At 37.7% G+C, this 18026-nt stretch overlaps 1 protein-coding gene across 3 annotated transcripts in view; it reads right to left on the bottom strand.

The window, feature by feature from the left end:
• Window positions 1-18026, bottom strand: part of ST7L (suppression of tumorigenicity 7 like) — an 82122-nt gene that overhangs the window by 9082 nt on the left and 55014 nt on the right. For 2 of the 3 annotated variants that reach the window (XM_043575857.1, XM_043575856.1), the window contains exon 14: window positions 13184-13484. In XM_043575857.1, coding sequence (XP_043431792.1) covers window positions 13306-13484 — 179 coding nt within the window. In that variant the 3' untranslated portion in view covers window positions 13184-13305. Of the gene's footprint in view, window positions 1-13183; window positions 13485-18026 lie in introns of those variants that run through there. The other variant, XM_043575858.1, reaches the window with a different exon arrangement.

Below are 18026 nucleotides of genomic sequence, written 5' to 3' on the forward strand. Positions count from 1 at the left end.
GTGAGACAAAGCAGCTCTAAGAGAGGATGTGTGCAAGGGGAACCCTTCCCTGTTCAACCGTGGAATGCATTCCTTCAGAAACAGCATAAGCCTGCACATACCCTACCTATCCCACTCCCGCACCCCAACTGTGAAGGCAGAAGGGAAAACTGCAGGAACACAGTGTTCATCCATCATAGACCCGGGCCCCCACTTGAATTAGGGGAAGGACACCTCATGAAAAAGCCTACCTATAGTCAGGATCTGTCCCAGAGCAAACCTTACTTTTTGGTCCATCGATCTTGGCTCTCACTGCTCTCCCTGCTCCCTACCCCCACTGCCTCCGCATGTGGGCTCAGAAGTCATCATCTAAAGAATTCCACTGCTCACCTCCTGCATAGCAGCACAGCCCCATGAGGCCGCACACCAGATGGAGGGGATAAAAGTACGAGGTCATGGCTTCTAGCAAGAGGCTTTTTCTTAAACTAACCCTGACTTCTGGAAAAGAGGCAGAGCAGGAGAGTGTCGGGTGAGCTGCTGACGACAGCAGCTTCATGGGTCTTATGTAAAAAGGAAGGAAAAATCATTCATTAAAAATTTCCCTACTCCCATCCTCAGACCTATTTCTGATCCCACATCTACTTCGTGAAGGCGTCTGAGTAGAATGCAGAGACGTTGAAACCAAAGGGTTAGATCCTTCCTATTTGTAGGGACCTATTCAGCAGGCTGCCACACACATGCTGAGGTGGAGGCCAAGTCCTGAATGTGTCCTGTTTCTCCAGGAATTTAGCTCTGATGTCAAGGGAAAAGGTATGGAAGGTGGACTAGAACTCAGGGAAAACTGAGCAGGCTGTTAGCAGGCCTTCAAAATGTTTGTGTGTATTAAACAAAGACAAGAGGACAGAGGAAAATTGTCATTCCTAGTATCATCATGCTCGTTGGGTGACAATGTACACAAGAAACAATCACAAAGGGAAACCAGTCTGAGGAATGGGCCGAGAAACAGAAGTCTCCGAATAAAGCAATCAGGTGGAAGAGATTACTCAGACTTTCTCCAGGACTCACTTTTGAGTTGGAGTCTTAAAAGATAAGGTATGGACTGGTGGAGGGCAGTCAGAGAATGCGTTCTAAAGCAAAGGCCTTGGTATGTGCTGAAACTTAGAAGCAAGAATGTGCAAGCAATATATAAGGAATTTCAAGCAAGTACATATTATATACACTGGGGACTACAGAGAAATCAGAACGCTGAGATAAGGGCTTAAATAATGTGAGCTAGCGGCATATGCCTAGACTGTCAGATGGTGCAGAGCCCCTTAGGGCCACACAGCATCTTGCTCTAGGTCAGTAAACACGGGGGTACCTATGGGAAAGCACAAGGATGAGGCCGTTTGTTACACATACAGGGACGAAAAGAGAGCTCCACTGTAAAGCCTCACAAATGCTAAGTGTTAACTACAACTCACTACCATTTGAGATTCTAGGCTAAATAAGAGACATGAAGTATTCTATCCAGAACTGTGATGCATTCATGTAGGCTTCCAAGCCCAGAATCTGACATAAATCAAGCCAAATGCTTAAGAAATTAAAATTTAAAAAAGAAATAATATGAAATTAAAAATATGTGTTTCTTTCCCTCATTCCCAACCTTAGAGCTTGACTGGCCCCTATGTCCCGTTTGACATACTGGACTTTTTGTGGCTAGCGGATTCATCACCTCCAAGGCCACAGCGAATAGGAGGAGAGCGAAGAAAGAACTTTAGGAACTACAAAACCAGCTAACTGATAAGTGAGAAGATAGTTCTTGTGTGCTACAAGCTGCCAGATAAAGAGGCTGCCAGACAAGAGACAAATTCCAATTTCCTGACTTTCAGTTAGGTCTCTGGCTTCTTGCATTTGTGAAGGTAAAAACAGAGCTATTTACCAAGCTCCTGTCATACTTCCTAACTGAGCTTTCTCAACTTCTGGGGACAAAAATCACAAGGGCAACCTGTCCTTCCACAGCATTTTCCTTGTGTTTTTTTTTCAGAAAAAGAATAAGCTGACCCTTGAACAACACTGGTTTGAATTGCATGGGTGCAGTTATATGCAGATTTTTAAAATAAATACAGTCCAGTACTGTAAATGTATTTTTTTCTACCTTATGATTTTCTTAATTATAAGAATACAGAATATATATACAATATATGTGTTAACTGTTACTTTTTAATATATATATATTTTAAATGTTTATTTATTTTTGAGAGAGAGAGCACAAGAGGGGGAGGGGCAGAGAGAGAGGGGGGACAGAGGAGCCAAAGTGGGCTCCGTGCTGACAGCAGAGAGTCTGATATGGGGCTCAAACTCACGAACCGTGAGATCACAACCTGAGCCAAAGTCGGATCCTCAACCAACTGAGCCACCCAAGCCACCCCCATTTATGTTATTGATGTGGGTTCTGGTAAACAGTAAGTTTTTGGAGAATCAAAAGATGGATTTTCGACTGCACAGCAGGTCAGTGCCCATAACTCCTGTGTTGTTCAAGGGTCAGCTGCATTAGAATACACACGCACATGTATGTACACATACACATACACATACACATACACTGAATAAGCCCACAGGTGAGCAGTATCCTATGTTTTTGCTTTACTTAACTGGCACAATTTGGTGCTGGGAGGCAGCCACTTAACAGTGACGGCATTTTTTGGTATCATCTTAGTTTTTTCCTCCTACCCTAGGCAATTTATAAAAAGTGATTTCTGAAACCCTTCACGACAGAAAAAAGCTCAAGGGTTTCATTCAACTGTGACACCACTATGAGTTCATTAAGAAGTGTGTTTCAGGTTGCACTATAATTTCCCTATGTAACATAAACCCACGGATTCTGCCATAAGCTGATTGCTCATGCTGCTTATTTTATTTACATTTCTGAATGGAAGGGATTTCAGTACTCATAAAATATCTAACTGACTTATTATTTTTCATCTGCTCTCTCAGGGCAGCTATTATAAAATAGACATAGAGATAGAAGTCTTAACTTGTACGACCAGTTAAGCAACCAAAGAAAAAGTTATTGCTCAAAAGCAATTAAAAAAATAATAATTCAAGGCACTTGGGTGGCTCAGTCAGTTAAGAGTCCAACTTCAGCTCAGGTCATGATCTCATGGTCTGTGAGTTTGAGCCCTGTTTCGGGCTCTGTGCTGACAGCTCGGAGCCTGGAGCCTCCTTTGGATTCTGTATCTCCCTCTCTCTCTGCCCCTCCCCACTCCCACTCTGTCTCTCTTTCTCTCTCAAAAATAAAAATAAACGTTAAAAAAAATAATTCAACAGGGAGCTTGACACCAAACAAAAGATACGGTTACTCTCAATGCCATCTGAAAGATCAAAGTTAAAAAATTTTTTTAAGTAACTGTATTCATTATCTTTGTCCAAGTCCTAAGGGAATTGGTGGCGGTAGGAACTCAGGGGGCCTGGAGTCGACTTAACTCTTTCTCTAGAGACCTAGCATTAGCAGACACGGTCTAGGATAAACGAGAACACAGGTGAATGGATGAGAGTGGGCTCCTTACAACCCAGAAATATGAATGTGACTCCTTATTAGCATGTTACAAATCAGACTTCTGAACTGGAAGATCCTGTCATGCATCTAACTCACTATCCAGAGATACATTTTCTGTTAACCTACCCAAACACTAATAATTTCTACTTATTCCATCAGATAGAGCAAGCTCAGATGGACTCTTAGAGAACAGTCACCAGTAAATTCTGAAGCCTGATCTGCAGTCTTCTGCCTCTAAGTCATTGTTCAAATCATCCCACTTCCTTTCTTCTGCTGTCACACTGAGTTAAATCAGTATATTCTTTGACCCCTAGTACAACCTTAGGCCTACTCTTCCACTCCATATGCTTCCATCATATTATCATATTTATTGATTACACGCCTAATTAGTATAAGCTCCCCAAGGCACAGCTCCCCTGTGCCTATTCTGAAATATGTATTCCAAGGTCATCCCTAATGACCTAGCCAGCACATATATTTGATTGAGCCCAAAGAAGATTGGAAATATTTTTTAGTTACTTGGAAAATCTTGGTGGCTCTCCTTATAAAAAGATAGAATTGTCAGGATGCAGAATTGATTGGCAAAATTCAGCTTGGGGAATTCTGGAACCTTATTTCAGTGCCTACCCCAATAACCTTTTATGATTTTTTAAAATTAACATGTGCCTATGTTCAGAATCAGTCACTGCAGGATGCAGCTTTAACATTAACGGTAGGCTCTGGGAAATTTGGAGTGGCTCTTTCCCATCTTTCCCACATGGCCACAGACCCAACTAATTTTAGTCCTAACTCTTGTTCTCCCATTCTGCTTCACAATGACATCATACTGTTTCATATTCTAAACCAGAATGGCCTTTAACCCTTATCAGTCTGTCATTATTAGCAATGAGAGGTTATAAAAGAGGACGATGGAAGTGTAAGTGTGAGAGAGGCCTCTGTCTTATGCTACTGTGGCGACTACTATGTGACTCTTGAGGCAAGACCTTTCTTATTTCAATTTTGAATTGTGGAGCACTTCACTTTTTGATGAAGTTTAAACTATTCAGATAGACATAATGAGTACCACAGTTTATAAAGACATGAACTTCATCAGTTAGGTGTAAAGATGAAAGTCCTATGTGTCTCCTGTTTGAAAGAGAATAAAATAGAGACTCCCTTATCTGCCTTGTTTGACTGAAAGGACCCCTGACTAAACAAAGCCTAGATCTAAAGGGAAAACTCCTCTCTGAGTCTCAAATGACTTTTTAGGTCACTACATCTTATGTGAGGCACGTGAAAATAATTCCTCAGCTACTTCCAGTCAGATGAATAAACATGCAAGGGTGAGCTAATCTATCGCCGTGGCAGCAGCCTCTGTCTTACACGAATGCATCCCTTGCCGGTCTCAAACCCCCTACGGTTAGACTACAAGTTACTTGTGAACAAGTTGTGTTTTATATTTCATAAAGGTACCTGATAACACATTTGTTCACTGAATGAAGGAAGAAACAAGTTCATTAGTAGTAACATCTTAAAATAATGAAGTTGAATATGGAAAACTTGGGAGTACAGTACAGAATAATCACTACCATACTATAGCATGTTATAGGACAACAGTTAGCATGTTTTTAAATGCTGAGGCTCTTTAAAAACTAAACTTTGAAAACAAACTAAGATGAGCCCTATTGGAGTCCTTCCAGTCAATAAGCCAATACTGAAAGAAGAATCTTCTCAGAGTATCCAGGACTCTGAACTGCATGTTCTTAGTACAGCTGTTGTTGCTGTTGTTGTTAAAGGCGGTCTTAACAATAGCTAAAATACAGCAAGAGCAAATTAATAAGAAAAGTCTACACAGCTAGGACTTAGCTGAGTTACAATCCCTAGGCTCCCATAAAGGGCTAAATCCAAAGGGATCAGAGTCAAGTAAATAAAAAATCCAGCTGAATTTTATCAGAGGGCAAAGTTTCAACTCTGAGTACCTCAGCAACCAAAGATGAATTATGCATAAGATTAGTAAAGTGCCTTCATCTACACCCCAGCCAGAGAACATTTTTCTATCTCATTGTGACTGAAGGAAAAACAGCAATGTCTTTGCTTGCCAAGAATAGTCGTCGCTATAGTCTAGATAAGAGTCTAACAAACACTAAGGGATTAAAATTTAATTGTAAAGCTCCTGCTACCTGGGCATAAAAGCTTGAACTCTGGCTTCAGAAAGAAACTGGGACTCTGGCGTATTGAACACATGAAAACAAGAGCTGGCGTGTTCCTACCAAAGGGTGTGAGAATATGCTCCCTTTTAAATTCTTCCCCAAACTGCTTCTCTCTCTGTATATCCTATTGGTGATATACAAGTACTCAATAAGAATATAGCCTTTTCGACACTTTGAATAACACATATACATTTCATTTTCAGAATGCCTGAAATTACAGGATGAGATTGAGAGGGTAATTATGTGGTCTGAACTCTCTGAATATCAGTTCTCTTAATTTTGTTGAGCATCACCTAAAGCCAAAATAATTTCTTTTCTTGAGGCTGGCTTCAATCTAATGCCACTATAGAACTAAGGCAGATAATTTTATTTTTTCCTCTAATTTGGAAAGAGCACCATTAACACCCAATCTTGTATTGAGGCCTTATCAGCATTAAAGAACACACCCAAGTTCCCTATTTATTTTTATATGTTTTTTTTAATCTTTATTTATTCTTGAGAGAGAGAGAGACATACAGACAGAGTGCAAGCAGGGGAGAAACAGAGACAGAGGGAGGCACAGAATCCGAGGCAGGCTCCAGGCTCTGAGCTGTCTGCACATAGTTTCTGAGCCATAGTTTCATGCTTAACCAACTGAGCCACCCAGACACCTCCCAAGTTCCCTACCTATTGATAACAGCTCCTAGAAGTACCTTTACTATCTAAAATCCCCATGTTAGCCAAAAAATACCCACAAGTTAAATTTTAGACCAAAAGTTTATTCTGCTCAGTTAAACTTCCCTCCCTAATTCTTCACAAACTTACCCTTTGATTTTGAAAGAAGAGTGATATTGAAACATAGCGTATACATTTGCACTTTGTATTAAAACTTTTTTTTTTACCATTTCAGAGAGTCAAATTCCCTCTGAATCATTACAAACCAGCATCTACTGTTTCTTTAGTATTACTGCACATTTCCAAAAGTTAGAAAGACTTAAGTTCTTTATACAGTTGTCTGAGTATGTGATGTAAATAACCAAACAGTGTTCTTCTTTCTTAAGTGACTTACTAGCAAGAAAAGGAATGAAATGAAAATGAACCAGTTTGAAGACAGAAAAGCAAATGGGCATTCTTTATTTTAAAGCATCAGAGTTCATCAAATAAACTAATACTGTGAAGAGTGAAGAGTTCCCCAGGCAGTTTGTATATTTATATTTTTATTTTTGCAGGAAGCATTTTTGCAACCTAAGTGTCCTTTCTATTTTCTGAAAATCAGTATCAGCCTTTTCATTTAAAACTCTGTTTCATTATATGCTAATTTGGATGTAAATTTTAAAAAATAAAAAATAAAATTTAAAAAAATGCTGCAATAAAAAAAAAAACCTCCAAATTCATCTCCTATAGTAAGACTTCTCTAGCAAAACCACGTTACTATCACCATTCTATCATTCTATATCCCGTTACCATTACTATATTTAGTTTGAAATTTATTCTTTTGTATTTGCTTTGGTGTGAGTCGTGAACTGACATATTATTGAAACCAAGCATATATATCATGACTAAAGGGCTATCTACTGTATGATTTCAAGCAAATTGCTTAACTTGAATGACTCGAACTTCCCCATCTGTAAAGCTGGAAAACCACAGTCTGTCTTGCAATGGCTCAGGTAAGAATAAGTGAGAATATATGTACACACTATTGAGAGAAGAGATAATAACTAACAGAAATCTAAATTACTCCTGGTTTAAAATCATAATATATTAAGTAGTAGTACAAATTTATTTCCTTTGAGTATTAGTAATTTGATTGGTGGGAGAAGGAGCAAAGTTCGACTCAAGAAACAAGCCAATAAAAACTATTCCCCAAGATTATAATTTTATTCTGCATTCCCATTATTCTCTCCATTTAGAGGACTATGCTGGGTCTGCAAAAAACAAAGATGTTTTCTGAAAGAAAAATCAGTAGGTTTCCTAACATGAATTTTAATATCACTCATGTAATGGGTTTGGAGTGAGCAATTTACATCAATATCTAAGCGCAGCTCTTCCAAAAACTGTTATGCAGTCCACTTTGCCCCAAGTGCTAATGATTAAGCAATCAATAGATCAGCAGCAGTTAGTGACAGGATGTTCTAAACTTTGGCATTGAGATGTTCACTTTGAGGGGGAAAGGATGATTAAATATACTGCCAATAAATTCAGGGTGAGCTTTTGTGAACTTCATACTTGACAGGCACATGTTAATTGGGAAAGAGAGTGCTTTCCATAAACTTCAAAACTGAATTAAACCCTGGAGAAGGAATACAGACATGCATTAAAAAGTACATTGCCAGGGCACCTGGGTAGCTCAGTTGGTTGGGCATCCAACTTTGGCTCAGGTAATGATCTTGCGGTTTGTGAGTTCAAGCCCCGCGTTGGGCTCTGTGATGACAGCTCAGAGCCTGGAGCCTGCTTCAGATTCTGTGTCTCCCTCTCTGTCCCTCCCCCACTCACGCTCTGTCTCTCTCTCTCTCAAAAATAAATAAGCATTTAAAAAAAAAAGTACATTAACTTTTATTCTTTTTTTTCCTGCCTTTGAAAAGAAGAATTTAGTACTCAGAAAATATGGATAAAGAAGAACATCAGCAATTTCACAAACTTCTCAGTCTGGTTCTTTTTGAAGGGGAACAATGAGAATGAAGCATGAGAAATGCCCTTAGTGGAAGTAGAGAACATCTTTTCTCTTGCTAGAAATACCCCTATTTATTAAGAAAATCATAATTGGAACATGCTAGATTGCCCAAATAAAGACTTCAGTGGCACTAGCAAAGAAACAAAAATATAAACATTTAACATTTTTTGACCTGTCACACAATGGGCTCCTTTATTATCAGTATAATCTCTGGGAAATACCTCAGATATATTACTGTAGAAATAGCATGGTTACAGAACAATATTTTATGCGAATATAAGCTTGGTTACAATTCAAAAATGTTTTAAAAGCTATGTCAGTTCTTAGGAACCAAAGAAGTCTCAAAGCTTTGAAAAATAATCCATTTTCAAACAAAGTAAAGAGACTTATTTTCCTTGTCGGCTGAATTTCTGAATGTGACCCTATTTAAGAAAGAGGGATGTAACTATCATAGGTTTTCATTATGAATGAAGTCAGATGGAGAATATAAAAAATTACTTTCACCTATGAACAGATTTCATGTCCCTTGTTATGACAATGGAAAATTAGGAACCTTTAAAAATAATATATTTTTTTCTACCAGTATGTTTCTCAATATAAAGTTATAATTATCTACCAACTTCCCTAGTTACGAGGATGATCTTTGCCCTGGAAAAAATCATGAGAATAGTGTACAAACCTCAAAAGTTTTGATCACTTTTCAGTAAAACACACTTGGCCATTTATTTCTGCTTATTATTCTTAAAAATGTAATTTGGGGAGAAAAATATTAATTATTTTTGGGAAGGGGCTGAAGAAATCCCAGTGAGACATTCTGTAGAAAGGTCTTTTGTTAGTATAGCATCTGACCTTCTATATCTTTGGAAATCATGCAACTTGGCTAATGTAGTCCTTAAAGAATTAATCAAGCAGATTGTTAGGCCCTAGTTACAGTGGAGCCAGCCAATTATGAGTTGCTCAGAAATTCATCACTGGCATGTCCAACCACATTTTCCCACATAAAGATTAGTAAAAATATGTGGAAACAGGGCCCATTCCCACCTCAGCACAGCTACAATATGTGTTCAGTGAAACAGATTTCAACAGAGGTTTGCTTTAGTGAAACAAACAATTTATTTGGGAATCTTTTTTATTCCTGTCTTTACCCACTAACACCTTTTTCTGCCAAGTTGCAAAGGCTATCCTATTTAGTTAAAACCCAACTAAGGATTTTTATATTCAAACACACTTCTGAATTCAAAGTACTAAAGTCACATGCCACAAGCCTGAATTCATCAGCAAGTTAGTGAAATCCCCAAAGACCATCTTTAGTCTTCACTGCTGTGATAACGCCCTCCCAAGGCTTACTAAGAAGAAAGCTTTTCTTGCAAGAGAGAAATGAAAGGGGCCAGAGTAGATGAAGATTGGTTCTCTAAGGAGAGGGCAGTGCTGCTCTTAAATAAAGAAGCTCCTTTCAGATAAGCAGAATCAGATTCCAGTTCATTTGGTTTGCTGGCTACCCTTACTTTGAACTCTCATATTTAACCCAGCAGGCTTCAAAGCAGGTGAGAAAATGACCTACCACTTAAAAGCAATTTTTCCTTTTTCAGGAATTCTGGCCTTGGAGAATATCGGCTCTGATATCAGCACATTCCACATCTCCAGGGACTTATGCATTTTTTTTATTATTATTGCTCTATGTCGAATGTCAGGCTTGGTTTTCATCTCAGCCAGGAAAAAAAAAACAAGAAAAAAGTCCTAACTTGCTGACACTGAAGTCTTATTCCATATAGCTTTATACCATGCAAAACAAAAAACAAAAAACAAAAAACAAAACAACAACAACCAGGCACTAAAACCACTAACCATTCTAGTTCATTCCCTTCCATTTATCTCAATCTGATGTACAGTGGGGTTATTAAAAATCATTAATCCGTAGTGCCTTGCTTCACAAAAAAAGCAATTTTTGTAACAAATGTATTTTAACAAATTCAAAGTAAATTACTCTAGCATGTGAGCTAAAACAAAAATATATATTAGATGAGGAGGGGACCATGACAACAATGGAAGAAATTTAGGAAATTTTCTTAAATTGTTTTGCCTTCCTAAATAGATTGAGTTCCACTATATTTGGCTATCAAATATATGACTTAATTGAAAACCCTAACATAGGCAGTTTGCAATTTACCAATAGTTTCTGTTCTACGAGGCAGTTTGCCAGCTCCTAGAATCTGAAACATTTCTCCCCTTTTGGTGGTACAAATACACATAGTGTACCAGCAGTATGGTACTGACAGTCTTGTTTAAATGACACGTAACCACCATTTATACTACAATTTCTGTGGGAAACACATTTTGAATGTACTATTGGGACATGGCTCCTGCAGCGTGAAGGGGGTAGTATTCTTCACTACAGCTGCACTTTGGTGATAATGATGACCATGACGGGTGACAACAACAGTAACACTCCCCTAGTTTCTACTATGGACAGACGTGAGTCTAAACACCTGACATATTTTAAACTCATTTAACCCTCACAAAAACCCATGAGGTAGTACCACTCTCATTTCACGATGAGGGGGAGAAATGGTTAAGTAACTTATCTGAAGTTGCACAGACAGTAAATGTCAGGGCTGGAACTCAAAGCAAAGCAGTTTGGCTCCAGAACCTATACTCATCACCATTCTGCAATGCTGCCCCTTCTCTACCTCAAAAAAGTGGCACTATCCAGGCAATCTACGTTCCTCCTATGGGGGTAGAGGAGAGCAGGGCTTCTTAGATTTTAAATGTGCATATAGGATCACCTGGGGGTCATGTTAAAAAGCAGATTCAGGAGGTGTGGAGTGGTGCCTGAGGCTATGTCTTTCTAACAAGCTCCTGGGTGATGGTGATGTTCCTACCACATAGACCATGCTGGGTGATGGTGACGTTCCTACTCTATAGACCACACTATATTAAGAGGTGAAGAAGTAGAATTTGAGCCTCCAGCTCCGTTGCGGGCTGGTTGGCTGTTAGGCATTTATACGTTGTGTTCATAAGATGGGGATGGCCCTTATGTAATAATTTTCCATAAAGTCTTCAATGAAACCTGACTTTGATACTGCAGCATACCAAATATTGATGTCCAGGTACTTTCAGTAAATAGTTAGCTTTTAGGAACTTAAAATGTGCATGTAAAGGCCAGAGGATAAAATGTGGCTATAAAAATTTGCTGTGAGGCACATTTTTCACTATATACCACCAACCATACAAATATCAAAAGATAGTAAATAAATGCCTGTTTATTGTTCACTAACTAGAATCACAGTAAATTAATAACTTTTGGTCTAAAAAAAAGTGTCCACTTTAAAATATATAATTATTCATTCTCAGACTCCTCTAGAAGAGTGCTAAGGAGCTTGTGCTATGTAATCTTAAAGGCTCTTCCGGTGCCATCAGCAATGTCTCAGGTAAAGACAGACACTATATACTAACATGAATGGACAGAACAGATAGTGAGTACACTCCGCATTATTTTTAGCTGGAAGTATACTACTAACAATTGCTACGTATCGATTCCAGATTCTAGATCTTGCTCCTCACTCAATTTTATCTTTTCCCCACTGCCCTGAGAGAAACCCAAGGAGTTTTCCACTGCTCGCCTGTGATCTCAAATACACAGCTGCATATATTTTTCCAGTTGTTAAATGGACAGGATTCCTTTTCTAGTCAACTTTTTCCATGCCAGATTACACAGTAAGGTCATTTCAGTTTGAGATGCACTCACTCCCTAGGCAGCACCACTGCGAGTAACAGTTATGGTATGATCACTACACTTCCCTTTTACACTAAAAGGAAATAGTCCGTTTCCAACCCAAATATCTATACTCCCTGAACAACAGTGGGAAGTCATTCCCCTTGAAGACTGACCCAGAATCAAGTGCAGTCACAGACTCCTAGGCCTACAGCCAGTGGCAAGTTAACACATTATACAGTTGACCTTCAGGGAAAAAGGGAAACCAGTGCTTTTACTACTGGTGCCAAAAGAAAACCAACTGATCTTTAAGGCACAAAATAAACTGTTCTTAAGGCAGAAAAAGAAATTGTGAGGAAACAGAGAGTCAAAATGGAGGCATATAGAGAAAAATATAGAAATTACATTACCGAGTAAGGGCCAGTGTTTCTACAGTTCTCAATGCTTTTTGATCTGGGACTAGAATGAATTAGCATTTTCCTTTTGGGTTTGAACTATTATTACCTGGTAAAAATGCCAAGATGTACAAGAAAGACACATTTTTTTAAAGGCTCGGAGACTTAAAGGGACTTATCTTTGGTAATTTTACTTTAAGCCAGTGACACTAATTACTAACTTTATGTAGAAGAGTAAATAATCATGGGATACTCTCTCTAATATCAAGTACTTTCTGGACCTGGGTCAGGAAATGGGGAAGTAGTTCAAAATTGAAGGACAAAAAAGACACTAAAGGTCTATACATGGTTTTACACCCAAGATTGGGGAAAGTCAATAAGAACATGAAGATACAACAGGGAGAAGCTTTGAGTAAAGAAGCGTATTCTGTACTCAGGGCAAATGTCGCATCTGTACCATCTTACCTACTTATTCTCCATCAGCAAACCTTACAACCGATGATTTCATTTAAATGGAAAAATCAAAATTTGTTTACAAAATAGGGAATTTTTTTAAATGCCAAAAAGAAAGCATTTAAAAGAGTTGGATTATTCCTCAGCTAGTAACAAGTGCTGTGTTTACCACCAAAAGTGATCTACAAAGACCAACTGTATAATGTTACACCATTGTAGTCTTTAAATTTTTAAGCAACAAAAATATAGCTCAAGTCACCAAGAAACTTATGTTTGACATATTTATGGCAGCAACTTTACAAATCAGTTCCTGTAATTTACTATAACAAACATCTTCCACTGACCAACTGGCTTAGCACAAACAGATCAGAGATGGTTTCTTGTGTGTTTTACAAATACTCTACACAAGTCCTTGAGATCATACTTACAGCTTTAGCAAAAACACCCATGATTTCAGGAAACTGGTGTGTGAGAAGAGCTATCATTGCTGTAGAAGAACACAGTCCTGCTGTGAAATGGATGAAAAAAGGAAGCTCCTTCTTTGGGTAAACAGAAACATGATGAAAGGCTGCAAGGGAGAAAAGGTTGAAATGGATTTTATTTAAGAATACAGTGTAAGCCAGTTTTAATATTTTCAAACAAAGTTTATTTTTTAAAACTAAAAAGGAAAATCTTTTTTTTTTTTTTAAAAAAAGAACAAGGCATCTCGGGATAGCAAGATAGAAGAGAGTTATTCATTATTTATTCCAGCATCAACAGCCTATCTACGGAGCCAGATGACTGTGCTGGGGACTAAGAATAGGATGGCATCGTGGGAAAGAACATTAATTGTAAAGTCATGCTGAGGTGCTTTTGAAAAAGAGCTTTGTCACTTATTAGCTGTGTGATCTTGAATAAGTTGCTAAACCCTCTCATAGTTGCTATGGAGTTGTTATGATGAACACTGTAAGTCCTTACTAAATGTGAGTTGTTATAATTCTTGTTCTTTAGGAGCTCAGAGACAAGTACAGAATCGAGAGACAGATGTGTGGTTGCAGATTTCCCAGAACCACAATTTTACCCAGTTATTAATAAATGTTCTATCTGTAGCATTTCATAGAGCACTGTAAAACCTGAACTAGAACACCAAAGCCCTAGGATTCTGATCATAAACCAAGTACCCTGTCTTCTTTTACCACATTCACACATTAAATCAGGGATTATTTTTCTAAAGACTGGATATTCCATTACTAACAGTATTCAAGCATTTATATCTTATTTGAAATTTGATTGAAAATACCTGCATACCAATGCTGATGAGCGTATTACCATGCTTGGCACATAGTAGGTGCTCAATAAACGTCTGTTAAACTGAGAGCTATTCTGGGACTTCATTAGTCCAGTAAGTTGACTGCTCAGGGCTGGACACAAACCCAGGAATTCCTGATGTAATATCCTACATAAGTAAGGGATGACTAATTCAGTGCTGAATCAAGGTCAGCTATAAATTTCACTTTTTTAAACACAATGATTCACAGAGAAGATTACACCTAAGTTTCCTTTGGTAGCCATATTTTTTATGTCTTATACTATACTCTGAAAGAATATGCCAAAAACCAAACTCATTAAAAATCCAGAAAATTTCCAGAGGCTTGAATCACTTTTAAAGTAGAAACACACCAAATCTGAACTTTTTAAAAACGTTAGAAACATTAGAAGCTACGGACAACATTGAACTTTCAGCACCCAAAAAACCAGCAGTCCCTTTTGCCCTGTCCCTCAGCCATGAGAAGACAACTTCTTCCAGCAAACCAAGAGAGGCAAACCATCGTACTTGCAAAGACAGGGAACACTTAAATATACCAATGGTCACTAATACTCTTATTATGTGACAGATGGCAACATTAATAAAGTTAATCAAACTGTATGGCATTTTATGGCTCACAAAGTGCTTTAATTTACATTAGTTTGATTTTTTCCCAATTTCCCTAAGAGATAGATATTATTTCCACTTTATAAGGCAGAAAACTATATAGCTTTAGTAAGATAATCTCCTAAAATATGAAATTTTTATACTATAGGAGAGACTTAAGTTTTTCTTTTTGGATTGCTTTCTGTAGATTCACTTGTCAGTCAATGTTTGGCTAATACATCAATATAATGGATGACTAGTACAGAAACACTCCCTTGGAAGTAAAGTTCAAATTTCATCACTGGCTTGTAGAGAAAAATTTATCAGGAGGCATAAAAGACAACTAAATAGCTATGTGAACTAAGGGAATAGTTCAAGTCTGAGCTTATGAGGTTCATAAGCAAATTCCAGAATGTTGTAAGTCATATCAAGGTTGAAGGAGAATTGAAAACAAAAAAACATTAAGCACTCCTGGGTATTAGAACTCCACATTATTAAAAATTTGTTCATTCTACCACAGTCAGACACAGACAAATATTCTCAGAACAAACAATATAATCAAACAAAGACCCCAGCATATCCCTCTTCTCCTACCTCCTGGAATTTGCAAATGTCTAAGTACCCTAGAAATAATAAAGGCCTGCCAAAAAGCAAACTCTCTGTTCTTATAAGCTGGGACTCTGGCAATACGTGCGAAAAACCCTGACTTTATTCATATTACTATGTAAAATTGGCCTTATATCAGGCAACCTTTATAATTTTGGGGAGGGGTATTTTAGGCTAAATGTATTAACCTAATATAATATACTCTTGCATATTGATGTTCCATAATCAAAGATTTATTCTTTTGCCTTATTTCTGTTAAAATGGAAAACAACAAGAGCAACTACTACCAGCACCATCCTAGGAAAGAAAATAAAATTTCTCTCACTAATGACATTCTGACTGCTGAAGTCAATGGATTCTTCTCAGTAATCACCTTCCTTGGTATCAGATACTCCTCCTCACTTGGATTTTTTCCCCTCTTTTTAGTTCCTAGCCTATCTAGTTCTGGTTCTTGTCCTGTCCCTGACCACTACTTCACTGAATCTTCCAGACTCCTTATCAGCCACCCATTCCTTCAACATTTTTGTGCTCCCATGGTTCTGCTCTTAGCTTACTTCTCACTCTACAGTTTCCCTTAGTGATCTCATTCATAGCTAGGAAATGATGACTACCAAGTTGGTTTGGTGAGGTAGAGAGATGTCAAGAGAAAGAGGTATCAGAACCCCTGGCAATTTTGTTTACACAACCTGACCCTGTCCCTAGCCCACAGCTAAATGAACCAGGAATGGACACATGGATTCTGATCCTGTCAGCATCTGATTCTGTCTCCCAGAAGTTTTACAAGCAGGATTGAGTTATTATTCATACTGTACTATTTGCCTGAACTGATGACATGTAAACTAGAGCGATGTAGGGGCATCAAGTTTGGCTACATGAGTGTCTAAGAAGGGAAAGCCAAACTACAACGAGAAAGATATAAAAATGAAGCAGACACACTGAGAGAAGCAGAAAGGAGAGCTCATACAAAAAGGAGATGGCACTGGGGAAGGAAAAAAAAGAAAAGCGAGAATAGGAGAGCCTGAAAAAAGCAGCCTGAGATAAAGATATACAGATAACTGACTCCTGGAAATCTTTATATCCTTCTAGTTTCTGGTTCTAGTCCCTTCTGAGGTCCAACTGTAATTGCTGCCTTGGGATTCTTTGATATAATCCAGTCTTCTAACAAATTCCCTTTAAGTTTAAAACAGCTCTGTATTACTTTTATCTAAAGAATACTTACAACATTTACTATTTATATAATATATATATATATTTACTATATGTATATTTCTTATAAACATATCTTAGAACCATATATTATTTAGAAATATAAAAATATGTATATATATAATGGGTGTGTGAAACAGATTATGTAATAAGATATTTAAGCATGCATACACATATGCACACACACGTGTGTGTGGGTATGGGTGAAAGGTTACACATACAACATATTCAAAGCCTGAATTTATTTACTTTCCCGACTCCTGTTCCCAAACTTGCTCCTTGTGCTGTATGTTGGATTTACCATTCTTCAAGTCATTCAAGTCAGATTTAGGAATCATCCCTGACCTTAGAGAGATAGGCACTCCCCATTCCAGCTTCCTTAAAATCTATTCCATACACACAGCACTTAACACATTGTTTATCAGTCTTTGTATTAACTCGTAAGCAGTTCAGGAGTTTGGAGTAGGATAAAGAGGAAAAGGTGCTAATATTTAATATTTTTGTTGAGTGCTTACAATATACTTAGCATGTTTATAAGAATGCATTAACAAATTTGACTAATTAAAATATTTACACAATTTTCACGATGAACATTATAGAAATACCCAAAGAGATGATAAAGAGAATCCTGGCCTTCAAGTTTACAATCTAGAAGGGGGAGGTTAAGAAGTTCACAAAATACTTTGAGAGTTCAAAGAAAAGATAGGTAAATTATCTCAGAGGACGGAAGAAAATAAAAGACCCTGGGAGAAAAATATCAGCATACTCAACTTCCATAATCTCTCCTAAATTTTCATCTATTTGTTTGAACTTTTCAGTTCCCTAAATTTGGCGTTTGCAAAACTGCAACTTTCCTCGTTAGACTTGAGCTCTAACAGCCCCAGATCTGTAAAAACTATGGCACAGGTTTATATCACATAAGGAAACATGGTGCTAGTGTTTACACCCTTCAGCATGCTTATTTATTGGTTAAATCATAAAAAGAAAAGTTAAACAGAAATTTACCAGTTCACAGAAAAAAAGTGCAACTCGGACAAATGAATATAGACCATTCTTTTGAGAAGTTTGGCTTCCTGAAAGCAGGGACTCAGTGGGACTTTCAGCAATCATAACCGTACATATTTCTGGTTCTCTTCCTAAGTCTATGACTGCTCTTCTTAAAACTGCAAAGTGTAGTCTCTCCAATTTCATTCTTTGTAAAGACTGTTTTGACAATTCTGAGTCTTTTACCTTCCCATATAAATTTTGGGATCAGCTTGTCAATTTCTGCAAAAATCTCTCCTGGAATTTTGATAGGGATTGTATTGGATCTATAGATCAATTTGGAGAGAACTGTCATATAAATAATATCGAGTCTTCCAATCAATAAACATGGAACGCCTCTCCATTTACTTAGATTTGTCTGTA

Source organism: Prionailurus bengalensis, chromosome C1 (genome assembly GCF_016509475.1).
Source record: "Prionailurus bengalensis isolate Pbe53 chromosome C1, Fcat_Pben_1.1_paternal_pri, whole genome shotgun sequence".
Classification (NCBI taxonomy): Eukaryota; Metazoa; Chordata; class Mammalia; order Carnivora; family Felidae; genus Prionailurus; species Prionailurus bengalensis.